At 54.4% G+C, this 23,762-nt stretch overlaps 3 protein-coding genes across 6 annotated transcripts in view; 1 reads left to right on the top strand and 2 right to left on the bottom strand.

Moving 5' to 3' along the window:
• The first annotated feature begins 5,790 nt into the window (after window positions 1-5,790).
• Window positions 5,791-8,584, top strand: bmp3 (bone morphogenetic protein 3). Its single transcript, XM_053870765.1, has 3 exons — window positions 5,791-6,045; window positions 6,487-7,316; window positions 7,562-8,584. The coding sequence occupies exons 1-3, from the start codon at window positions 5,793-5,795 to the stop codon at window positions 7,751-7,753; spliced, it is 1,275 nt and encodes a 424-aa protein (XP_053726740.1). The 5' UTR covers window positions 5,791-5,792; the 3' UTR covers window positions 7,754-8,584.
• anxa3a (annexin A3a) lies at window positions 8,375-10,970 on the bottom strand. The gene is made up of 14 exons (XM_053870807.1): window positions 10,873-10,970; window positions 10,729-10,776; window positions 10,620-10,658; window positions 10,339-10,435; window positions 10,171-10,265; window positions 9,920-10,033; window positions 9,766-9,856; window positions 9,631-9,710; window positions 9,515-9,571; window positions 9,175-9,268; window positions 9,023-9,118; window positions 8,897-8,955; window positions 8,709-8,831; window positions 8,375-8,631 (listed from the first exon to the last, which is right to left on the bottom strand). Exons 2-14 carry the CDS (start codon window positions 10,741-10,743, stop codon window positions 8,569-8,571), a joined length of 1,023 nt encoding a protein of 340 aa, XP_053726782.1. The 5' UTR covers window positions 10,744-10,776; window positions 10,873-10,970; the 3' UTR covers window positions 8,375-8,568.
• A 210-nt stretch (window positions 10,971-11,180) lies between these two features.
• Window positions 11,181-23,762, bottom strand: part of fras1 (Fraser extracellular matrix complex subunit 1) — a 33,558-nt gene continuing 20,976 nt past the window's right edge. For 2 of the 4 annotated variants that reach the window (XM_053870642.1, XM_053870641.1), the window contains 37 exons: window positions 23,536-23,667; window positions 22,653-22,781; window positions 22,343-22,590; window positions 22,125-22,276; window positions 21,854-22,016; window positions 21,551-21,683; window positions 21,060-21,250; window positions 20,808-20,964; window positions 20,400-20,663; window positions 20,146-20,334; window positions 19,961-20,080; window positions 19,719-19,898; window positions 19,374-19,498; window positions 19,168-19,308; window positions 18,867-19,094; window positions 18,671-18,784; window positions 18,464-18,614; window positions 18,236-18,395; window positions 17,751-18,166; window positions 17,347-17,691; window positions 17,123-17,283; window positions 16,892-17,039; window positions 16,614-16,819; window positions 16,397-16,553; window positions 16,119-16,319; window positions 15,845-16,032; window positions 15,497-15,772; window positions 15,033-15,426; window positions 14,562-14,776; window positions 14,344-14,494; window positions 14,174-14,281; window positions 13,951-14,110; window positions 13,769-13,885; window positions 13,534-13,700; window positions 13,257-13,462; window positions 12,680-12,826; window positions 11,181-12,610 (listed from right to left, as the gene is read on the bottom strand). In XM_053870642.1, the coding sequence (XP_053726617.1) occupies window positions 12,062-12,610; window positions 12,680-12,826; window positions 13,257-13,462; window positions 13,534-13,700; window positions 13,769-13,885; window positions 13,951-14,110; window positions 14,174-14,281; window positions 14,344-14,494; window positions 14,562-14,776; window positions 15,033-15,426; window positions 15,497-15,772; window positions 15,845-16,032; window positions 16,119-16,319; window positions 16,397-16,553; window positions 16,614-16,819; window positions 16,892-17,039; window positions 17,123-17,283; window positions 17,347-17,691; window positions 17,751-18,166; window positions 18,236-18,395; window positions 18,464-18,614; window positions 18,671-18,784; window positions 18,867-19,094; window positions 19,168-19,308; window positions 19,374-19,498; window positions 19,719-19,898; window positions 19,961-20,080; window positions 20,146-20,334; window positions 20,400-20,663; window positions 20,808-20,964; window positions 21,060-21,250; window positions 21,551-21,683; window positions 21,854-22,016; window positions 22,125-22,276; window positions 22,343-22,590; window positions 22,653-22,781; window positions 23,536-23,667 (7,289 nt within the window). In that variant the 3' untranslated portion in view covers window positions 11,181-12,061. The remainder of the gene's footprint in view (window positions 12,611-12,679; window positions 12,827-13,256; window positions 13,463-13,533; window positions 13,701-13,768; window positions 13,886-13,950; window positions 14,111-14,173; window positions 14,282-14,343; window positions 14,495-14,561; window positions 14,777-15,032; window positions 15,427-15,496; window positions 15,773-15,844; window positions 16,033-16,118; window positions 16,320-16,396; window positions 16,554-16,613; window positions 16,820-16,891; window positions 17,040-17,122; window positions 17,284-17,346; window positions 17,692-17,750; window positions 18,167-18,235; window positions 18,396-18,463; window positions 18,615-18,670; window positions 18,785-18,866; window positions 19,095-19,167; window positions 19,309-19,373; window positions 19,499-19,718; window positions 19,899-19,960; window positions 20,081-20,145; window positions 20,335-20,399; window positions 20,664-20,807; window positions 20,965-21,059; window positions 21,251-21,550; window positions 21,684-21,853; window positions 22,017-22,124; window positions 22,277-22,342; window positions 22,591-22,652; window positions 22,782-23,535; window positions 23,668-23,762) is intronic. The other 2 variants (XM_053870644.1, XM_053870643.1) reach the window with 2 other exon arrangements.

The following is a 23,762-nucleotide window of genomic DNA, read 5'->3' as shown; positions in this document are numbered from 1 at the left end:
TACGGACCGGTCCAGACAAACAAAGCAGCCGTGTCTCTCACACACACACACACCTGGACCTGCTCGAACTGCCACCCAGTGACCTTTGACCTACCGACCTGTGAGGTCACCGCACCTGTCCAGTGACTGTAGGTGGGGGTGATCTCGCCCGGGTGTAGCTGATGTGTTTTCAGGCTGCTGGGGGGCGTCAGGTTGTTGACCACGCCAGAACCCAGGCCAGCTCAGAACCTGATACCATCTGTTTTCCATGTTGGGGAGCACGACGCCCTCTGTAGTTCCACATCTCTGGATCGCTGCACACCTCATTCTGTTGGCCCCTCTGGTCTCAGACGGAACCACAGACGTCTGACGGACTCTGTCAGGACCTGTCCTGAGCCAACTTGACCCAGTTGACTGGCACAGAGCAGCCAGAGTGGGTGTCTTCACGTCTTCAGTTGCCGTCCGATCAGAACCTAAGAATCTCCACCTGTGACATCCTGATATCCTGGTGGCCAGAACTGAAGAGATCTGGACCAGTTGATTCTGCTGGATTCTGATCTGAACTTCTCTCCTCAAATATTTCACAACCTTGATGTTCCACCTATGGCGACCGTGGGAGAGCCGGAGCAGTTCTGGAACTCTCGTTACAGTCAGGCCCACGCAGTCACATGATACTCTGCAGACGGCCTGGCCCGCTCCACAGAACCGCTCCAACATGAGTCTCGTCTGCTGCTGAGCGTTTATGCAGAGGCTGTCCATCATCATCATCACCACCATCATCACCATTATCATCAACACCACCTTCACCTTCACCTTCACCTTCACCTTCACCTTCACCTTCACCTTCAACTTCACCTTCACCATCACCATCACCATCACCATCACCATCACCTTCACCGTCAGGTTGGCTCACAGGGCATGTGAGGTCAGCAAGGTACGAGAGATCATGAGAGTAACTGAAAGTGGGGATCGATCCTTGGTCACTTCTTCATTCAAGATTGATTTCAGTCCGGTTCTGCGGGTCTGCCGGTCTGGCCGACTTCTGGCTGACCTCCATCCCTAGACTTGTCAGCTAGTGCTGCTGATCTTCTCGCATGCTCCTGAAACGTTGGACCGCTGTTACTCAGCAGGCAGGTGAGGAATGTCGGATGGTTTTGGCTCCGACCCCATGGAACGCCATTAAAGTGGAGGCTGGAGTTCAGCACAGGCTGGAGGTCGTCAGTTCAGCTGCGGCTCCTCGTGCTTGCGTGAGAAACATGTTCGCGACATGCTGCCGCGCCCCGGTTCCCATGTGCTCATACAGCGCCTCAGCTAGCTAGGGCCGCAGGCCGGCTGCCACCGCCTGGTTCACCTGCTGACGGCTCACAGTGTGGCGAGTGTGGTAATCTTCCGGCCTCCGGGGGCACTGCGCTCATGTGAATCCTGCTCCAGAGTGATGTACAAGAGACGCAGATAAGAGTGAAGGGTGGAGGAGAGAAGGCTGACTGGCGGCAGCCGCCTGACCAGATGTGAACTAACGCTTGATCCTCACTCTGACAGGACCAGGTGGCGCTGAAGGACAACGTCTTGCTGTGGGTCACCTGGTTGCTGGTTGAACGTGTGTGTGTGGCTGCAGGTGAACACACACACACACACGCATGTGTGCACTGCCCTTCCCCCATGCTCCACGTGTGGTATGGTCCTTCTGCTCGCACAGGTCTCCCATGTCTCTAAAAACACCCAGATTGGAACCTGCTGCTGCTGCCGGACGGACGGACGGACAGACAGACTCGGCTTCCTCTGTGTCACACCTGCCTGTCAACCTTCATTGAATTCACATCTGACATGAAGGAGCTCCAGCCTGTGAGAGTGGGTGCGACCTTCCATCACACGCTGTGCCAGCTTGCTGCCGTGTGATGCTCACATGTGGTCTGGCCCGGTCCAGACTTCTCAGGCTAGCACCGCTTTCCACTGACCCGGTCACTCCTGCCAACACAGGTCAAAGGTCGCCCTCATGTTGCACAGCACCTGACAGAAGTCCGATCCAGTTCTGCTCGTCCAGCCAGTCCGGCACTGCTGACTTTGCCAGCGGCACATCCGTCTGCAAACAATAGCACTAAGCGGTGGCGCACGTGTCGGCCAGAGTCACAGCAGCGTGCGACTGCACCCTCATTGTTTCTAGCAAATCCTGCTTCTCACTCTTTTACTGCCCACATGTCCGGGTGTGGTCGACCCGGCGCACTGCAGCTGGTCCCTGGAGCGGCAGCGCGTGAGGGACGTGGACAGAACCGACGGGGCCAATAAACGGCTGTTGAAAATACTGCACATCTGGACGACCGCGGCGGCGAGCAGGAATGTTAATTTACGCTTGGTATTCTGACAGAAATAGAACCCAAGTTCTGTCACATCCGATTCACACGAACCAGGACCGGGCTCAGAGCCCTGTGGGTTCTGACAGCAGGTTCTGGTTTTGAAGGTGACAGCTTGGACACACCTGTCAGTCTACATCCTTTTGAGGGTGTTCCAGGTCGGCACTGAGTGAACAGGTCCAGGACATGGAAGTGCATGAGTGCTGACGCTGGTTTTGCTGAGGTGCCATGTACTCCACACGTCCACACGTTCCGGTCAGTTCTTTTGGAGTGCACGAGTAACATGTGATGACCTGAACCCAAGAGACCAAGCATGCAGCTGGTCCGGGTCATGCTTGGGCTGTGGTGGATCATTCCGGACTTCCCTGGTCTTGGGTCAGTGACATGTCCTCTGGTTCTGTTGATCCAGCCAGGTCCGGTACTTCCCTCTGCAGGACTGTGAAATGGTTCCAGCAGAACATCTGAGGTGCAGCCGGTCGGTTCTGCCGAGGAGATGGATGACGGCCCGACTGAGTCACGACACACTTTATGTCTGGTGTTCATCATGTGCTGGCGGCGGTTTGGTCCGTGAAACACGAGCCACTCTGGCACGATGCCACAATGTTCCGGACCCGTCCACTCCATAGTACCTGCCCCCACTCTGATTTACAGCCTCCCACAGGTCCAGTTCTGCTCCGGTCCCGATCAGTCCAGAATGTGTGTTGCTGCGATCCAATTCTCCTGCAGGGTGAGTTAGTGATGATGACCCAGAACATCTGGAACACCAGATCCACAGCAGAACCGTGGTGGGCCAACATCAGCTTCGTCACCATCATCACCATCATCATCTTCATCACTATCATCACCACCATCACCTTCATCACTATCATCACCGTCATCACTATCATCACCATCATCATCTTCATCACCATCATCATCAGCACCACCACTCAGATGTTCTCTCATAGTCGGAGTGGAGCAGGAAGCGAGGGAGTTAAAGTTGGTTGTAGTTTCTGCAGAAGGCAGATTACAGGAAAAACTTCGTCTCCAGATTTAACTCTGGTCTGCAGATCCAAACTGGTCCTGGAGCCACGGAACCATAATGAGACCTCTCGGCCTGCAGACGCTCTAATTCCTCTAAAATAAGACCGTCCTGCTCAGCCGACTCGGTTCTGATCCAGTCGACACCAACGACTGCGTGTTGGATCTCTGCTGCCATCTCAGTCCGCCTGACCTCCATAGAGGGACTTGGTCCCACGTGATGATCCACCTCATCACAACAACCACCTCAGAGTTTCAGAAGCTTTCTCTGAGGGCCACTCCTGCTGGACTCCTCCGGCCCAAGGGCTCGGCCTCTGATCTTCTGGGCCAGTAATTAGAGAAGACTGTCTCAGGTTCCTCGTTGGTATCAGAGCAGACATCTGGGCGGCGCCGGGTGGAGTGTCCATCGGAGCAGAACCTTTCCTCGTAAATAAACCAGCCAGTTTGTTTGTTTGTCCACGTTCACTTGTTTGGAGTTTGTGGTCTGACCTGAAGTTAGTTTCACTGAGAATCATCCATCCAGGCGAATCACTGATCACAGATGAGTCACAGAGCAAATGAGTCGCTGATCACAGACGAATCACTGATCACCGATGAGTCACAGAGCAGACGAGTGACTGATCACCGATGAGTCACGGAGCAGACAAGTCACAGAGCAGACGAGTCACTGATCACAGATGAGTCACAGAGCAGACAAGTCACTGATCACAGATGAGTCACTGATCACAGATGAATCACAGAGCAGACGAGTCACTGATGACAGATGAATCACTGATCACAGATGAATCACTGATCACAGATGAATCACAGAGCAGACGAGTCACTGATGACAGATGAATCACTGATCACAGATGAGTCATGAAGCAGACAAGTCACTGATCACAGATGAGTCACTGATCACAGATGAATCCCTGATCACAGATGAGTCACGGAGCAAACGAGTCACTGATCACAGACGAATCACTGATCACAGATGAGTCACTGATCACAGATGAATCACAGAGCAGACGAGTCACTGATGACAGACGAATCACTGATCACAGATGAGTCACCGATCACAGATGAATCCCTGATCACAGATGAGTCACAGAGCAGACGAGTCACTGATGACAGACGAATCACTGATCACAGAGGAATCACTGATCACAGATGAGTCACGGAGCAAATGAGTCACTGATCACAGACGAATCACTGATCACAGATGAGTCACAGAGCAGACAAGTCACTGATCACAGATGAGTCACTGATCACAGATGAATCACAGAGCAGACGAGTCACTGATCACAGATGAGTCATGAAGCAGACAAGTCACTGATCACAGATGAGTCACCGATCACAGATGAATCCCTGATCACAGATGAGTCACGGAGCAAACGAGTCACTGATCACAGACGAATCACTGATCACAGATGAGTCACCGATCACAGATGAATCCCTGATCACAGATGAGTCACGGAGCAAATGAGTCACTGATCACAGAGGAATCACTGATCACAGATGAGTCATGAAGCAGACAAGTCACTGATCACAGATGAGTCACCGATCACAGATGAATCCCTGATCACAGATGAGTCACAGAGCAGACGAGTCACTGATGACAGACGAATCACTGATCACAGATGAGTCACGGAGCAAACGAGTCACTGATCACAGAGGAATCACTGATCACAGATGAGTCATGAAGCAGACAAGTCACTGATCACAGATGAGTCACAGAGCAACCGAGCCACTGCTACAGATCACAGCTGAGTCACAGAGCAGACAAGTCACTGATCACAGATCAGACAGTGATTGCAGACGAATCACTGATCACAGATGAGTCACAGAGCAGACAAGTCACTGATCACAGATCAGACAGTGATTGCAGACGAGTCACTGATCACAGATGAGTCACAGAGCTAACAAGTCACTTATCACAGATGAGTCACAGAGCAGACTAGTCAATGATCACAGATGAGTTACGGAGTAAATGAGTCACTGATCACAGATGAGTCACAGAGCAAACGAGCCACTGCCACTGATCACAGCTGAGTCACGGAGCTAATGAGTCACTGATCACAGATGAGTCACAGAGCAGACAAATCACTAATCACAGATGAATCATGGAGCAGATGAGTCACTGATCACAGACCAATCACTGATCACACATGAGTCATAGAGCAAATGAGTCACAGATGAATCACAGAGCAGACGAGTCACTGATCACAGATGAGTCACAGAGCAGACGAATTCAGGTCCACTGTCGAGACTCTCCAATAACCCCCCTCGCCCCTCCGCCCGGTGGAGTTGGATAACAAGCAACAGCTTACTATTACTCCGCGGTGGAACTACTTTGCCTCGCGCCTCTGCTTCCCCCCCCTCCCTCCCCCCGTCTCTCCCTCCCTCCCTCCCTCGCTCGCTCTCTCCCTCGCTGAGGATGTCTCTCGTCCTGGGCGGACTCAGGTGATGGTTCCGCTCTCCTCTCCTCTCCGGACGGACACCATGTCGCTCCGCTCCGCGCTGCTCGCGCTGCTGAGCAGCTGGACTTTCCTGAGCCCGGGATCCAGCACGGACTTCCAGGAGTTCGGAACGGGGATGAACTTGCCGCGGCAGCAGGACGCCGTGACGGAACACATGCGGATGCTCTACTCCAAGTACAACCGAGCGGGCTTCTCCTTCAGGGACGGGAACACGGTCCGGAGCTTCCAGGCGCACTGGGGTTCGTATTCGGAACCGCGCAGCCAGACACCGCGAACAAAGTTTAAGAAGTGGACCGATATGAAACTGGCTGTTCGGGTCCACTCCGCACCGTCCTGGGTGACACTTGCTCGTTCGCCAGACGCGATCGTGACGTAACCATCCTCGGGATTAGAAGCGGGTGTACACACCTGCTCGAACCGGACTGTGCTCCAGATTAGCTGACGACAAAATTCTGGACCTTCAACGAGAATCAGATTGAAGTGCTGAACCTGTGGCTTTATCGCCTCCTGGTGGCTGAGCACTGGCGCTCCATGGAAAGGAAATTGATCCGTGACGTTTCAGATGAAGTTTGACGACAGATCGTGGTTCTGTCGGGTTCAGTTCGCCTGCGGTTGTTTTTTCGCGACAGGGCTCGCTGGTGACTTTCGTGTCGTTGACTCCGTGTTTGGTGTTTGTTCAGGTTCGGTCCACCAGCGGCACCTGCAGATTTTCAACCTGACCTCTCTGACCCGGTTCGAGGATGTCCTCTCCGCCACACTCCACGTCTACACAGGAGGCTGCTCCGGGTCTGGGACCTGTGCCCGCCATGTCCCTCGCCGCCACTCTCAGGTCCGCGTGGTCGTGTCCTGCTTCAGTTCTGTGGACCAGCAGATGAGGACTTTGGGTCACTTCTGGGTCAACGTATCGACAACGCAGCGAGTCACCTGGCAGTGGAAGGACATCACGCGGCTGGTGAACCGGGCCAAGCACCAGGACCGGCTGATCTTGTCCATCGAAGTGGATCGAAAGGACGTCCTGTCGGAGCGGATGCCATACATCCTGGTCTACGCCAATGATTCCGCCATCTCCGAGCCGGAGAGTGTGGTGTCCACTCTGCGCCGCCCAGTGTCCGGAGACAGACACCCGTGGAACGGCACGGCACTGTGGCGGCGCCGTCGCTCCGTCAACGTCCTGCTCCCCCTCCAGAACAACGAGCTGCCCGGGCCCGAGTACCCATACGAGCCTGTGGGCTGGGACGAGGCCGGCCCGTACGAATCCTTTGCTGACAAGCCGAACCGCCGGAGTCGAAAAAAGACACGCAAGAACCCGCGCCACAAGATGGCGCTGCTGCAGTTTGACGAGCAGACGATCAAGAGGGCTCGCAAGAAGCAGCTGGACCAGCCGCGCAGCTGCGCACGCCGCTACCTGAAGGTGGACTTCGCCGACATCGGCTGGAGCGAGTGGATCATCTCCCCCAAGTCCTTCGACGCCTTCTACTGCGCCGGCTCCTGCCAGTTCCCCATGGCCAAGGTGAGGCCCGCCACGGCATCACAACACCAGAAGCACAGCACTTCTGAGCTGAACACGTGACCTTGGAATGGCTTTCAAACAAACCTGCACTAGTTTGTTTGTGTGTTTGTTCGGGCGCAACACGGACACTTGTCTGCCGGGTGATGACTCGCAACCTGGTGGCACAGTTTGTCGCCCGCAGGCGTGTGTGTGAGTGCAGCTGCAGGTGTGTGTGACGACTGTAAACGCTGTGGTTTCTTCCGCAGGCCCTGAAGCCATCCAATCACGCCACCATCCAGAGCATTGTGCGTGCGGTGGGTGTGGTCACCGGCGTGCCTGAGCCGTGCTGTGTCCCCGAGAAGATGTCCTCACTCAGCATCCTGTTCTTCGACGAGGACAAGAACGTGGTGCTGAAGGTGTACCCCAACATGACGGTGGAGTCCTGCGCCTGCCGGTAGCTGGGCCTTCATCATCATCATCATCATCATCATAATCTTCGTGAACCACAGTCCGGCTCACTAGGACGCTCCAGGACGAGCACCGACTGGAGGACTCTTCGCTCCAGAGACACAGAGGCGGCGGCCGTCTTCACTCACGTGTGAGGGGTCAACCTGGTAATCTATAATCTACCACCTGCAGCTTCAGTCTGAACTTCAAGCGTCAGGATGGAACTCTGAAACTGAGTATTTCACCTCTATATTTCATTACAGCTATTTTGATATTCAACATTTGATATATATGGGCTGGAGGACGACTTCAGGTCGAGTTACTGGGCCCAGGTTTCCCGCTCTCTCTAGTCGCCTCAGGCCATAAGGCCGAGTATTTATTCTGAGGAGACGCAGCTGATTTTTCTCTAGACGTTTGTACAGTTTTTGTAAATAAATGTGTGACAGAGCAGCCGCCGCAAGGGGGCGACAGTCAGCACCATGTGGTTTAAATTATGTTTGCTAATAAAGACATGTGAGGGTGTGAATCACTTCAGATGAGCTCAACAAGGAGCCAAATGATTCCTGCTCTGATCTGACAGGCAGGATTGGGGAGGAGTCGACAAAAGACCAAGTCAAGTGGATAATCTTTGGAGAAACATTTAGGTTTTCCTTCCGTAGTCAAGCCAACAGGGGGCGCTGCAGCAACATCGAATTGTTGCTTGAGGGAGAGGTCAGAGGTTACAGCCTGTTGGGGTCACCTGAGGTCATAAGAGTCAGAGACGCGGCTGCAAGGTGTTTCATGTCATGAGTGAACAGACAGGAAGGACCACTGGGGGCGTGGTCTGTTAGTCATCGTCTCCGCCGCACAGCGCCAGCACGCCGTCCTGAAGGTCACCGCTCAGGTCGGACTGCGGGCGAATAAAAGCAGGTTGATCAGACATTGAGAGTTCAGCGTTCGGCCACGTCAACACACAAAGTCACCAACCTCAATGGCTGAGTGCAGCGAGTGCTCATACAGCCTCTTGAACTGGGCCCTGATGTCCAGCATGTCCACCTCCGAGCGGCTCACCATGATCCGGATCAGGCTGGCTTCACAGGTTCCGCCACCCTAAGAACCAAAGCCAGACAGTTCTAACTGCGGTGGTGCCCCCTGCAGGCTGCAGGAGACCTCACCTTCATGCTCTGGCGCAGCCGCTCGGCGAAGTACGCCCCCGGGTTCTTCACACACTTGACTGCAAAACAGACACGGTGTGAGTCGGGGCAGGACGCCGGTTGGAGTCCAGACTGAAGCAGACTGACCGACGCTGACCAGCAACTCCTGCAGGTCGCCTGACATCTCGCTCTCGATGCTCTCCTGCAGAGTCTTCCCGCTGAGGTTCTTGTACTCCAGCAGAGCTGCGGAGAGAGACATGTTGAGTCGCAGCTGAGACGCCGGTCGGACCAGCGCTTACTGCGGCGCAGCTGAGCCACGCTCCTGCGGCACAGGATCTCAATGAACTTGGACTCGTCAGTGCCCCACTTCTTCTCTCCAGCTTCATAGAGGACCTGTGAGAGACCGAGTCGCATTAGACGACTTGATGGAGGCGCCTTGTCAATGAATTCCAACTAGTTGGACAAGAGTCGTCTGACTTGCTCGATGTCTCTTAGTTTGACGTCCAGGACAGCAACAAGTTGTCCTGGTCACAGTGTCTTACTCATTCAACACGACAAGTCAAGTCCTTCAAGACGGAGTCACCAACCAGGTGAGTCAGTTTCAGCATCTTCTCAAGTCATCTAGGGAGTCAGAGTCACCTGAGCGTCCTCCATCGCCTGTTCAGTGTTCAGGTGTCCAGACTCGTCTCTCTCCGCCTGCAACAACGAGACGTCAGAGATCCACCTCCGGCGAGTGCGAGGATGAGACTCCCCACCTGGGCCAGGATGAGCAGGGCGTCGGAGAACTCCCCGGAAACTTCCTTCTTCAGCCGGTGAGTCAGGGCCGTCCCGGTCTCTGTGGAACACTGGAGTGAGTCCCTTTCTTACAACACCAAATGACGAGTCGTCACCTTCCAGGTGGACGTCGGCGAGCGCACGGATCTGAGCGTTGGTTCTGGAGGAGAAGATCTCCATCAGGACGCCTTCCTCAGTCCCCGCCCCCTGGAGCAGCACAGGTCAGAGGTCAGCGCGCCAACATGCATGCCTGCGGGAGACGCCACTGACCTCCATGGCCTTGATGACCTCATGACAGTCGTACACTGCAGGGGGACACAGCAGCGCCACCAGCATGTCACCCAGGTCTCCTCCAGTGTCGCCCTTCACATCGTCCAGCAGAGACTGGGTTCAAACACACGCAGGTTTTATCTTTTGTCAGGGGGCTGTCATGGCCATAACCCTTTCCCCAGCATCTACCCCTAAACCCAACCATCCAAAGCACATGGCTAACCTTAACCAGGACACCAGCCGAGTCCTACCTGGTCGTACTGACAGCGGTATGCTTGGCAGATGACCTGCCGCTGAGCGTTGCTTCTCTGCGTCAGGATCTGCACCAAGGTTTTCTCATCAGTCCCTGCAAAAAGAAGCCTCTGTGATGATTCGGAGACATTGAATGAGTGCATGAGTAGATGAGTGAATGAATGTACCGAGCCCCTTGAGGGCCTTCCTCAAGTCTGCTGCATCTTCTTCTGGGTTGAAGTTGGATGGAGGCTTGATGCTCCCCCTGGTGGATCTTCCCCCATCCTACAACATGAATACATGCATTCGTCTACAACGAATCTGTGATTATCGCTTTCAATACTACAGTGACTAGAGTCACCCATGCAGAGCGATGAACAGAATGAATGAATTAAGGTACAGAGATGAATGAAACACATGGACCCAGCAAGTTCCGCAGAGGTGGATGAATGAATGAAAGGGAACTCACAGAAGCAGACGGAGCCTCCAGCAGACCCTCCAAGTCATTCTTGGGAGGGAGAATAAAACTCACTGTTGACAAAGGAACACATGATGGAGGAAGAACACGCGCGTCTTACCCACACAGACGCCATGTTGATGATGAAGACGATGAAGATGATGCAACTCTAGTAAGACAACAACGTTAGCACTTGAAACGACTGAACGAGTTGCTGAACTGGGAGCAGTCCAGGTCAACAGGGAGGCTCAGGAGTGGAACGCACCTCTCGTGGAGGGAGCTCCTGTTCTCACACGCTTCTCTGACAAGCAGTTTCCTGGTCGCACAGAGGCGTCTCCTGACTCAGAACCACAGGTGAGTCTGTCGCTCAGCGCAAATGAGCTCAGCTCCTGACAAACCGGAAGGCTGGGACCACGCCCGAGCAGGTGCTGCCTGCAGGTGCGGCTTCAGCACACACACACATTTGTATCTCTGTGCATTTGGTTAACCTCTCATGTCCATAACCCTTTCCCCAGCCTCTCCCCCTAAACCTAACCACCCAAAACACTTGGATAACCTTAACCTGGACTCTGAACCAAACTGAAACCCATTTATTTTAGTCTTCAAGCTCAAATGGAGGCCATACCTTGTGGGTTCTGGCAAAATGTCCCCACAAGGATGTGTTTTCTCCAAAACAGGTTCTCGCTAGGATAGATAAGTTTAAATACAAACACACAGGCAGCCAAGTGGGGCAGCAGAGGACACACACAACCATCACATTTGTGAGTTTATTAGAATTCAATTTTAAAAAGGCACCAGAGAACACGAACCAGTGATTCGACAAAGGCAAATGTAGCACCAAACCAACAACTCCACAGACGGACAGCAGAGAAAGCTCTCAGTGGCTGTGGTTCTGACCTGGACACCAGTCCTCGGCAAAGGGAAAGATGGTCGTATGTTTGGACAAAGTGAATCTCTTTGGCGGCAGGAGACTTGGGTAGCGCACACTAGTGACCTCACTATCGTGCCGTGAGCAGAATCCCAGTCTCCTGTGGACGAAGGTAGTGGCAGACTTCCTGTTGAGCCCACTGAGGACTCAACAGGAAGTCATCAGTCATCACATTTGCATTCTGATTAGAATGATGCTCGAGTTCCTCTCATGAGCACCTGAGGTGCGACGCTCGCTCAGGATTCACCTGCTTATTATTGTTTTACTCTGACCGTTCTTCCTCTTCTGCAGAGTCACATGACTCCTCGCCACTTCCTGTTCCTCTGCCTCGGACCCTGACTCAGCTGGTCACGTGGTTTACTCCAGTGAGGTAACTCATGCAGCAGGTCATAGACTGGTGAAGGACTCGGCAGGTGGCGAGGGCTCGAGTCCCATACTAGAAAAATACACTTGGTACAAAAGAGTTCAAATATGGAGATGTAAAAAAGTTCAAAACCGAAGGTGGGACCGCAGTGCTCCCAGTGGTTCACACCTCGGTGCCGTCGCTCAGGTTGTTGTGAACTTTGACCTGCAGGTTGACCTGCTTGACTTTGGCTCTGGGCTCCTGGGGCAGGAGGTTGACGTTGCGAACCGTGCCGAAGTTCTTCTGCAGGCTCTTGTCCATGCAGACCTCCACCTTGGTGTTGAGAGGATACTCTTCGCATGCCTGGGCTGTCGCCTTGGTGCCCAGGACCCGGCAGCGGCGGAACAGGAAGCAACCGGCCAGCAGGACCAGGACCAGCAGACTGACGGCGGCCACGCCCCCGGCCACAGAGCCCCCGGTGTGGGCGCGGTAGGTGGCGGATGGCGCCACCTCCAGACGCAGCGACTTCATGTTGGTGCCGTTCTTCACCTGGTCGCCCTCGTTGTCATAGATGAGCGACTCGTCCAGAGTCAGACGGCCGCTGCGGTCCACCAGATCGCGTCTGGGCCGGCTAAGCTGGTAGGTGACAGAGCGCTGGATTCTGGGACCCGACCGGGACTCGGGACTGATCACGTAAATTACCTGTAGGTACCACTGGTGACCCGCCTCCACCTGGAGCAGACAGACAGGTTGGTCACGGAGGAGTACACTCACTGCAGAACGGATGCCTCGTCCACTGACCTTGTAAAGGGCATCAACCTTCATGGTAAATCCGTCCACGCCAGGCATGGCCGTCACCGGACGGAGCTCAGGGATGTCTGAGGCAAAGTCAGCCTCGAAGGGAACGTCGTGGAAGTACTGGTCACAAACGTCAGGCTGTTTACGATCCTGCGGAGGAAGAGCGCAGAGATCAACATGCAGAACTGACCCTAGTCCCAGCTAGCCAGGAGCGTCAGCAGCCTCTAGAGATTGCTACTTGGAGTCACAATGGACGGCCGCTCCAGAAACCTTGAGCGAGTGATCGACTCGCCACAGGCACTCGTGTGACTCGGCCTGGCACAGCGACGCCCCAAAAAAAAATCCATGATGACTCATCAAATATTTGAGGAAGATGTTGATCAAACAAAAACTCTCTGAACTCGGTGAGATCATGTTGTTCTGAACCAGTTCAAAGGAGACATGTTATGTCCTTCCTCTAGCCTGAACCTGAAGAACACCAGTCTCTCTCAAGGGTTTGGCACCATGCACGTGGTCCTCAGCTATCAGGAAGTGCAGTCTAGAGTGTAGAGTGTGGTGGGTGCGGTGGTGGGGTCAGTACCAGCAGCAGGAACCGGTGCTTCAGGTGCTTGTTGGGCTGGATGCAGCCGTACTGAGGACCCTCGTTGTACAGTGTCCCCGTGGGGTCAAAGAAAGGCACGTAGCCGTCCCGGCCGGTGCACAGGTAGACCTTCTCCAGCTGCAACCGGTAGGCAGAGTTCAAGTTCTGGTCGGGATTCCACAGCACTCGGCCATAGAGCGTCTGACCTGCAGGGGGCATAACACACTCTTGTCAGATAGGACATGTGAGAACGGGCCACTCGGTGTGGGGGTCGTACCCATGGAGAAGGCACCCTTGTAGTCCATCTCGTTCATGGAGACGTCGATGCTGGCTGGATCCATCAGGAAAACCTTCTCGTTGTTGCAGAGCTGGAACTCCGTGTTGAGGGAGTAGACCACGGGCACCGGCCGGTTGGTCTGCTGGAACGCGATCGGCAAGAGGAACCTGGTCCATACAGGAGTTGTTAGTTTCACAGTGGAGCCTGGAGACAGTGCTCCGAGGTGAGCCAGTACCTCTCGGGGGCGTGCGCTGTACAGGACAGCTGTTTCTCTCCCGGGTTGACCCACGGCTGCGTGGGCTGCACGGTGCAGGGCACCAGGAAGACCGTGTACTCGCCAGAGTAGTCCTTCCTGTGGAACACCACACGTGGTTAGACTAACTCTACCAGTTCTGAGGGACAGACTACAGTCCGGACCTGCTGTAAGAGCTGGTGGCTCGCCACAGCTGGTACGGCGAGTCGAAAGTCTGAGCGCTCCACAGCAGCTGCAGGTCGAACTCGATGCCTCCGAGGTGGTCCGGTGCCATCAGGTGGGACTTGTGACCCGGCAGTGTGTGATGCTCAAGGACAAACTGACCTGTAGGAGAGTGGTTGCAACCTCAGCTGGCACAAGACAGAAGACTGGTGAGCTGTAGGTCACCTCTGAACTTGGCGTGAGTCTTGAACTCAATGACCAGTCGACCGTCTTCTCGGATGAAGATTCTGATGATCTGGAGTCGAGCTGACAGCACGCTGTCGGTCTGGATCCCTGCAGATGCACATCAGAGGTTGAGCTGGACAGTGGACCGGGCTGGCACTAACTGGACTCACCGGTCCTCCACAGAACAGTGTCGTAGAAGAAGGAGAACTCCATCTCAGTGTGGTGCTCCAGAGAGGCCCAGCCTCGTGGCGCCGTCACATAGATGTAGGACACGTAGAGCGGCACCTGCACGGTCAGGAAGGACTGGGCCGAGTCCCGGACCTGGACCGCAAGAGAACATATGATAGGTTGATAGAGGCTGCGCACAGGCAGGTGACCAGACACGCACCTGGAAGTCGGCAGTGACAGAGCCGCCGCAGACGTCGATGAGCTCTGTCATGTCGTAGAAGGCGTCGAAGGTCCAGATGCAGCTCTTCAGATTCAGGTGCTTGTACAGCAGCAGGGTCTTGGGCTCCCGGACCTGGGCGTCGAACTGGTACGGGCGGTCAAAGCCCGGTCCGAGAGAGATCCGATCGTACGACATGTCGTCCAGGAAGCCCGACTCTGTACAGGACAAGTCTCAAGTCACGTTGGGAGCATGTTATCCATACTTGAGTACCAAGTCTTGACACGTAACCTTCCTGTGAGGACATTTTGGCCTGTCCACACAAGTTTTAGAGGGTTAAAACGTTATTAAGGGAAGTTTATCATAATTGGGTTTCAGTTTGGTTTAGGGGGAGAGGCTGGGGAAAGCATGAAAGTCAATGAGAAACCTCCAAAAGTCCTTACAAGGATAGAAATACAAGAACATGTGTGTTACCGGACAGGCCCGTCAGGTCCTTCAGAGTCACAAGGTTGGAGCAGACGTGTTGTTGTCGGTAGATGGACTCTGACAACAGGAAGTTGAGGTTGTGCAGTGGCATGGTGGACACCAGGGGCAGCATGCCGTCCTGGTGCGGCACCTGCACTGAGATGTGAATCCGGTTGGGATGTTCTTTGTGCTTGACATCAAGGTACTTGAGTGTGGCAATGAAGGACTGGGCCTGGAATCCCCGAGCTGTCCCCGTGGTGACTGGTGTGTGACAGATCGAGCCCTCTGTACCGATGGTGGCGATGTTGCTCCTCAGTGGAGTGCCCAGGTGACCAGCCTTGTCTCTGGCCTGAGCCACACAGCGGACGTGGAAGCGTCGGCTGAAGTAGATGCTGTCCAGAACCTGAGACACAGACAAGGTCAGCAGGAGCCCGCCTCCCCAGAAAAGCCAGCTCTCACCCCCCTGCCCTCACCTTGTGGTTCACGCCGGTGTACGGCGTTGTGTCAGTCACCGTTTCAAAAGGTGAGCGTGCTCCGTTGGTGTCGGTTGGTGCTGCCACTTCCCAGGAGAAGTGGACCTGGGTCTGGTTGATTCCCGCCTCCTCACAGCGCTCCTTCATCACCGAGAACTTGGGATAGTGGGGGTCACACGGGGTGACACACACAAGTGGGTAGCCGGGTGAGGGGGTCTTCTTGCTGCCCTCCTTGGTCATCTCCTGGACGTGGTCATAGTCAGCCAGAGAGACCACCTGAGGAGGACAAAGAGGTCTTTATCTGGGCGAGGTCACAGACCGACTGGTTAACTCATCAGAGTTTCTCACAATGGGGGGGGCTGGGAGGATAAGACTGCCCGCAGCCTCCTGGTCCAGAATGGTAACCGTCGCCGTGGTGATCTCCCCCAGTACCGCCTCCACTGGATCATCGGGTCCGAGGACCAGAGAGAAGGACTCATGCCACTCCCGGTCTTCGTTGGACAGAATCTCCACCGGGAAAAGGATGTGGTCCAGACCTGCCCACGAGTCAGAACCACAGCATAGTTCAGTTACTGTTTACTTAGTCAATCATCAGGAAACAGAAACATATTTTGGTTCTGACCTGGTGTGAACTTGAGCACTCGGCTCTTTGGATTGTAGTCCACCCCAGATTGAGCCGATCCGTCTCGTGTACTGCAGCGGATCTTGGACGTTCGGTCCAGGTCGCCGTGGCGATTGACACGGATATTCAGAATCTCCACCCCGTCTGGGCCTGGCGGCTCACGGACCTGATAGGATGACTGCTGGAACAGGATGGTCGGAGCTGTAGGATGTGGAGGAGTTGACATGAGGCGAACAAACAGGAAGACAGTTAGGAACCAGTCTGGGTTCAGAACTCACCATCTTCGTCGTTGCTGATGGTGATGGTCACTATGTCGTTGGCTCCCACCATGGCGCCGCTCCAGTGGTCACCAAGCGGCGTCCCCAGATGCAGCTGGAATTCCTCGCGAGGCTCGAAGACCGAGTCATCGTGCACATGGACGCTGCAATTCTTCACCTGCACCACACACACTGTGGTCAGAGTTGACCAGTGAACTGCCCTCAGCCGCCGACTCACCTTCTCGCCCTTCAGGAACGTGATCCTGGACTCGTCTGCATTCCGCCGCTCCTCAAAGTCGTCCATCACCAGCGCTGACATCGTCCGCGTGAAGCAACGGACCGACGACTGGACCGATATGTCGCCAGTTCTGATGACCGGGACATGAAGAACGCCGTCTGACTCCTTCAGCGTGTACGAGGACTTCTCAAACTGCATGCTGGGTACTGTGGCCGCAGAAGAGACAGACAGTTGAGGAGAGACAGGTGCGTGGCGGGAGCCTCTCTGGAGGGACCTACTGTCCAGGAAGGAGTCGCTGATGATGACGGAGGCCTCGTGCGGCTCCTGCAGGACGGCGCCATGAGGAGAACTGAGAAAGACCAGGAATGACTCCGGGCCTTCAATGACAGGGTTCTGGACGTCGTCCAGTACAGTCAGACTGCAGATCTGTATAATGCAGTGATGTGAGTGGACAGCAGGGGTGCAAAGTACACTGTACCTGAAGAACAGGACCAACAGCAGTTTCTCACCTCCAGAGTTTTTCCCGGTTTGAACTCAATCTTCTTGGAACTGGGGACATAGTCAACACCTGGGCTGGCGGACTGAGGGTCAGTTGGTCGAGTGGCACACCAGACGGACGCAGTCGAGGAGAGGTCACTGCCGTAACGCAGCACCGAGATTTCGATGGTTCCTGAATCACACACTTCATTAGAAACCCCTTTTCTCCCCATCAGGTTCTGTCGTTCACACGTACCCGCATCTTCACTGAAGGTATATGTGAGGTTCCCAAGTGAGACTGTGGACGCATCATTGGGTCCATTGATCACCACCCGGGCCCCAGTGATGTCCCCCAGGCGGGCATTTTCCGAGACGTCAGACAGCATCACCTGGAACTCCTCCGACAGTTCATACTCGCTGTCGTCGATGAGCGTAACGTCGCAGGTGGCCATGCTGACACCGGGTGCGAACACCACCCGGCTGTCCTTGCTCATCCCGCGACTCTTGAAGTCGGAGCCGGACTCCAGAGCGTGAAGGCTGCTGCCCCTGGCTGACCGGGACTGAGTGTAGCAGAGCACCGACACCGTGCCGGACGTGTCCCCTGAGCAGAGAAAAGCGGATGTCAGAGACTCAACTGGCCATGTGACTCAGTTCCAGTACCTCTCCTCAGTACAGGTGCGCGCACAAAGCCTCCACTCTCGTTCACATGGTAAGTCTTCTGGTCAAACTGCAGCGCCGGCTCATCCTCTGTGTCGTTGATGTGCACTGTGGCACGCGTTGTGGCGCCTAGCAGCGCGTACACTGGCATGCTGAGCTCTACCGTGAAGCTCTCAAAGCCCTCGAAGACGGAGTCATCGTTGATGGCAATACTGCACACCTTCGTGTGCTCGCGCTCGTCGAACTGGACCTGCCCAGCGTACTCCACATAGTCCTGCTGACCCGGTGCTGACCCGACGCTGCTGCTGGACGTGGCGCTGCCTGGCTCGGTGCGGCACAGGACGATGGCGTACTGGTTCAAGTTCCCAGTCCGTTTCACCGTCACTGAGACAATGCCAGACTTCTCGCTAACGTTGTAGCTGCAAAAGAACCAGAGATCAGTTCCTGAAGATTTCCGGGCCTCGCTGGTCAGTGGTGTGGAGACGTACCTGCTGTGCTGGAAGCTGATGAGGGACCACTGGATGTGAAAGACGTTGTCACTCACAACGTTGGGTTTACTGTCCTTGACCAGGAACTTGAAGAGGTCTGAGGTCTCCTGCAGGTTCTCCTCATGCAGAACATAGCGGATCAGACCCACGTTGATGTCGGCTGAAACACAAGCGCCTGTGACTCAGTGGAGCTGAACACAGTCACAGCCTGATGTAGAGGAGCCGTACCCTGAGTGAAGGTGCTGATGCGAGTTCCCGGCTTCAGCTTGCTCTCCAGGAAGCCCAGCTTTGGCTCTGTGGTGACCTCGTACACCAGCTGACCGTCGTCAGTGTCCGGGTCCACAGTCAGCAGCTCCTTCTTGCTGATCAGGTTGGTTGCCTACAGAGCGTTTTCTTGGTCAGACTGAGAACAAACTCCGAACGGACTGTGCTCACCTTGTGGTCCATATATTCCAGCCACTGCAGGCCGAGGTTGGTGATGATGCGCGGTGTTCCGTCATCCACTGGCAGGATCTCGATCTTGAACTTCTGAGGAGCTGCTGTGACAGTCTGGAGGACAGATTCCAAACAACCTGGTCAGGGGGTAGAGGCACAAACACGATGTTGTTCGCACAGACTCCTGAACACACACCTCTCGGCCGCCCTCTTCCACCAGGAACAAGGCGTTTGTTCCGTCCGTCACAGAGAAGCTGAAGCGGTCCTTGAGGGAGTTGGAGCCGTCGTGGTTGTAGCTGACCCGGTTCTGGTAGACGTCCTCCATGGTGAAGGTGCTGGTCTGACGGTAGTGCTGCCCGTTGCTGGTGCGCTCTATGGTTCCATGGCGAGGAGGCTGGACCACGGAGAAGACGATGGACTCAGCCTGTAGGGGCGCGAGGTGATGATGTCATCAAGAGCTCACAGTGAGATTTAAGACCTTGAAGAAGGTTCTGGACCTCTGTGTCTGCGTCTGTGGCCTTCAGCTCGAACTCTGTGATGGTCTTCCGCACACCCTCCTGAACTCGCATCCCGGGAACGTGGAGCAGAGGCAGCGAGTCATCCACGGGCCTGATAGTGATGTAAAAGGTCTGAGCCACCTGCAGAGGGGGACATGGTCAGATGTGATCGGTCAAGACTTCGGTCTGTGCGACTTTTCCATCACCTCATTGGTCCCGTCGGTCACAACAAAGGAGAACTGGTCAGCATGTTTCTCCTCCTCGCTGGTGTGAACGTACTGAACGCTACGAGACGCGAGGTCAGCCTGGGTGAAGGAGTTGATTCTGCTACCTGGAGAGGGGCAGAGGGGGAGGGAGAGAGCGGGAGTACAGGAGAGAGATACAGAGAAAAAGAGGCGAGTGTGAGAGGAGAGGGAGAGGTAAATGACAAATGCAACTGAATAATGAATAGTGAATGATTCTCCCTATGAACACAAACTAGTGCTTTTGTGTGTGTGTGTGTGTGTGTGTGTGTGTCCTATACAGCATGTGCAGCCTGTGTGTGTGCTCACCTGGACTGGTGGCAAGCTCCAGGTGACCCAGGCCCGGCGGCTTGGTGACCCGGTACAGCAGCTCAGCGGGCTCACTGTCCTGGTCACTGGCCGACAGCTGCAGGGTGGTCAGCTTCTTCACTGAGTTCTCATCTAGAACCAGACCCTTGTTGACCACCACGGAGGGGGGCAGACGGTCCTCTGGAGAGGTCAAAGGTCATTCATTTGGAGGTGAGTTCCAAACAGCGCTGTGGCGGTCATACCAATAATGCTGATGAAGAAGGACTGGTCCATGAGCTTGTTGCCCTCTGGGTCCAGCAGGTCAAACTTGAACGACACGCTGCCTCCCTCCTGGCTTTTCTGGTGGCTGAACTGAAGGAGACCTGGGGCAGACAGTGGAGTTGGTGAGGCCGTCTCCCTATGACCTGACTTCAGTTGCAACACACACCTCTGTTGACATCATCCTGGGTGAAGCTCTGGATGGGACCCTTCACTGAGATGTTGTCCGAGTGTCCTCTCTTGCTGAGCAGAAGACGTCCACTCTGCGGGTCAGAGGTCAGCACGTACTCCAGCTTCAGGTTGTCGGAGTCCAGGTCTGTTCCCTTCAGGTTCTGCTCCGTGATCTTGGCCGAAGAACCTGCAGGAAGAACCAGAGCTCAGTCCTCTCATCGGCTCAGATCACACTCGGGACAGTCCCCTCACCTGCCGGCAGCTGCAGGCCTCTGTTGACAGTCATCCTCGGTGCCTCGCTCCTCCGTTTGTTCACGCTGAACTCCAGACGGCCTCTGTGGGTGTAGATGCCATCGGTCAGCGTGAAGTCCAGCGTGTCGGACCCCCCGCCAACACTCTCGGGCGTGTAGACTAGCAGCTGGTCCAGCACATCCTGGTAGGTGAAGGTGGAGCCTTGAGAGAGCACACGGCCATTCTGCAGTGGCTGTGAGTAGAATTGACGTCTGCGCAGCTTCCCTGCAGACACCATGGCAGAGTGACTTGTCAGGTCATTCAGAAACACACACAGTGTGTCACTACTCCAGGGGGCTGACAGTAAGGGGCACTTGAGAGCCCAGAATCAGAATCTTTCAAGAGTAAGTGCATGCTTGCATTACGCACCATGAGCAGGTTTGTTCACGACAGTGAACAGGATCTCATTCTCAGGTGTGTCCTGGTCCTGGACGTTCAGAGACGAGTTTGTGATGACAACTCCAGAGTTTTCCTCCACATGCACGCTGCTGACCGACACCAGCGGCTCTCTGTCCTCATGGCTCTGCTGCCACACACAGACACACATGTCAACACAACACCAGTGGCTCTTTGTCCTTGCGGCTCAGCTGCCACAAACACACCAGCAGAAGCATGGCTCACCTGGATGAGAATCTCCAGGTTGAAGTTCTCTGTCTGACTGTGTCCGTCACTGATGTAGAAGCTGAACACATCCTGCTGAGTGCCAGCGTGTTTCTTGCCATCTTGGACGTAGAAGATGTGGTCTGAGGTCAGGTCCTCCACCGAGAAGGGGACACCAGGTCTGACAGTCTCGGATCCTCCAACAGAGACCCCTGCAGGATGACACTTGACTTGTGATTGTGACACATCTCATAGACACTAACAAGGAACCTCATTCCAGGTGACTGGTCTGAGGAGACACAGCGTCATCCTCGGGGTGACGTGACTCATAAGCTGCCTGTGTGTTAGTGTGTCTGGAGAGTGCTGACGGGCCACGGTCTCCTCAGAACTGGATCAGGACCTTCACTTATGAGGCTTGGAGGTGGTGCCCCACAAGAGAGAGAGAACCATCTCGTGGACTTGATGTGAACATCAGAGTGGGACAGAGGAGGGAGCACACACACTCTTCTTACCTTTGCCTGTGTTCTGGATGTAGCCGAACCTCGGTGGGCTGACGAGCCAGACCTGCAGCTCCTTCCTGGGTGTGTCCAGGTCCGACACGATAATGTGGTTGGTGGATAGCTGGACCCGACCACCCTCTTGCACCTGGAGCAAGCAGCACTTTCAGAACCGTTGTTGGTACAGAACACGTCTTTAAAGCATTCCAGTGATTTTCATTTTCTGTTGGAAAATCAAATCTAGCCTCAGTAGAAAATGGTCAATTAAAAGTGCCCAGGTGAAACTGTGTAGCATGACATCATCAGTGGGCGCCTCACCTTGACGCCGCTGCGGACGGTGACGGTTGGTGGCTGTCGTGGCGACGGGGTGATGGTAATGGTGCACATCTGGTTGTCTAAGCGGTTGTTGTCGCTGTCATAAACCACAAAGTGGAAAACATCCGTAATGGGCTGGCTACCGGTGTCCAGTGAGGTGACATATCTGCAGAGGAGAGGACACCAAACTCTCAGAACCCTCACAGCTCTGGTCTCCCTCCACATCTCACCACTGAATCACAACGGTCAACTCTGTCACGTGGTGACCTCTGACCTGAGCCGGTTCTGGGTCACGTCCTCCATTGTGAAGGTGTAGTACTCCTGCAGCTGCAGCTCTTCTTGCTTGGCCTTGGTCAGCGTCAGGACACCGTACATTGGAACTGACACCAACTGGATCCGGATCTTCTCATCTGGAGACTCGTCATCCTGCCAGGGAGAGGCAGAGGCCCTGAGCACTTCTCCTTGCTGTCCATTTTAACACAGTACACTCACGGTGAAGGCCAAGTGTGCACGGCGGATCACCGTGCTGCTCTTCTTTGCCACCTCTAGCGACAGCGTGGCGGCCGGGTCTCTCTGCGGACCTTCGCTGTTTGCGCCCAGAACCTGCACATGCATCACTGTGGTCACCATGGAGATGCCATCGCTGACTGAGAAGGTGATGGCGTCCTCTTGTGTGGACAGTCCGGAGTGTCGGTAGACCAAAAGGCTCTGAGTGACGTCACTGAAGCTGAAGATGTCGCCTGGAAGAGTTCTGTTGTTAGTGGGTGTGTTTAGAGGACACTTTTTCAAACACACAGCTCACCGTTCTGCATGCCGGTGTATGTGAGTCCATCACGTTTCATCAGCTCGCCATGCAGCGGTGCTTCCACCAGCTCGAACTCCAAGTCGTCTGGAGCTGTGTCGGCGTCACTGACCGCGAGTTGCTGGCCTCCTGCTCACCACACACACACACACACACACACACACAGGTGAAGCAAAAATTCATTTTATCAAACTCAGTTGACATGGTCAATCTTAGGAGCTAACATGAACCAAATATTGCCGCTGAGCAGAATCCGGACAGGCAAGTCAGCTGCAGCTACACTCCCATGTCTGTTTAAATCTCTTCATCTTCAACAGTCTGAGATGGGAGAGACATGGGAGAAACAACATACAATATACAATACATACCGGTACAGAAATGTGAAAAACAAAAGATTAAATGAGGCACTTTATAAGAAGAATAACACATCCATCTTGTGTATTCAATTGCACACACGGTAACATGGAGAAGCCACCAGGTGGAACAGCTGGCCCACACCTTTCCAGCCCACTTTAGAAATGTTCGTGCACCAGCTGTTGGATTAAAAAAAGTTTCATTCACCAACACTGAGTCTGAGTCCCAGCTAAATACACTAGTTCTAAGTTGAAGATGATAAATTAGACGTCTTCGTTACTCATGTAACATCTCATCTGTCCCTTACACTTCATAACGGCTGTTGAGTGGGAGCTGTGTGCTAACAGGTTTCAATTGATGTTCGTGGTGCCAATCAAAACTCCAGTGTGCCAAGGACGGCTGGAACGAATTAAAAAATTGGACTGCACTGGTCCAAAATGTTACCCGGTCCGACCAGTCAAGCCCTGATGTGAACTATCATCTGTTCCGTTGGTACAGAAGTAGGTGTGAATGTGAGTGTTCCTCTCACCTATAGCGGCCTCTCCCCCTCGGGTCACCTCCAGAAGCGGGTCTAGGACCTGGAACACCGGAGGCTGCTGATGATTTGCCAGAAGTAGAACAGCAAAATCCATTTCTGGAGTTGTGTGTTCTCCGTCAGAAACTGAAACGCACACACAGCTCGTATTTATATCCTTGTTTGGACTTGAAACAAAAAGACCAGGTTATTTTCAAGTTTTAACCCTCAAACCTTGTTAG

Source organism: Synchiropus splendidus, chromosome 7 (assembly GCF_027744825.2).
Source record: "Synchiropus splendidus isolate RoL2022-P1 chromosome 7, RoL_Sspl_1.0, whole genome shotgun sequence".
In the NCBI taxonomy this organism is placed as follows: Eukaryota; Metazoa; Chordata; class Actinopteri; order Syngnathiformes; family Callionymidae; genus Synchiropus; species Synchiropus splendidus.
This window is presented reverse-complemented; position numbering and strand designations above follow the sequence as displayed.

Coding starts and splice junctions, on each gene's coding strand:
- bmp3 (XM_053870765.1), top strand. CDS start 5,793: ATGGTTCCGCTCTCCTCTCCTCTCCGGACGGACACCATGTCGCTCCGC. Junction 6,046..6,486: donor GAGCTTCCAGGCGCACTGGG/GTTCGTATTCGG, acceptor GTGTTTGTTCAG/GTTCGGTCCACCAGCGGCAC. Junction 7,317..7,561: donor GCCAGTTCCCCATGGCCAAG/GTGAGGCCCGCC, acceptor TTTCTTCCGCAG/GCCCTGAAGCCATCCAATCA.
- anxa3a (XM_053870807.1), bottom strand. Junction 8,956..9,022: donor GGAGTTGCTGGTCAGCGTCG/GTCAGTCTGCTT, acceptor TCTGTTTTGCAG/TCAAGTGTGTGAAGAACCCG. Junction 8,832..8,896: donor GGCTGCGCCAGAGCATGAAG/GTGAGGTCTCCT, acceptor TTTGGTTCTTAG/GGTGGCGGAACCTGTGAAGC.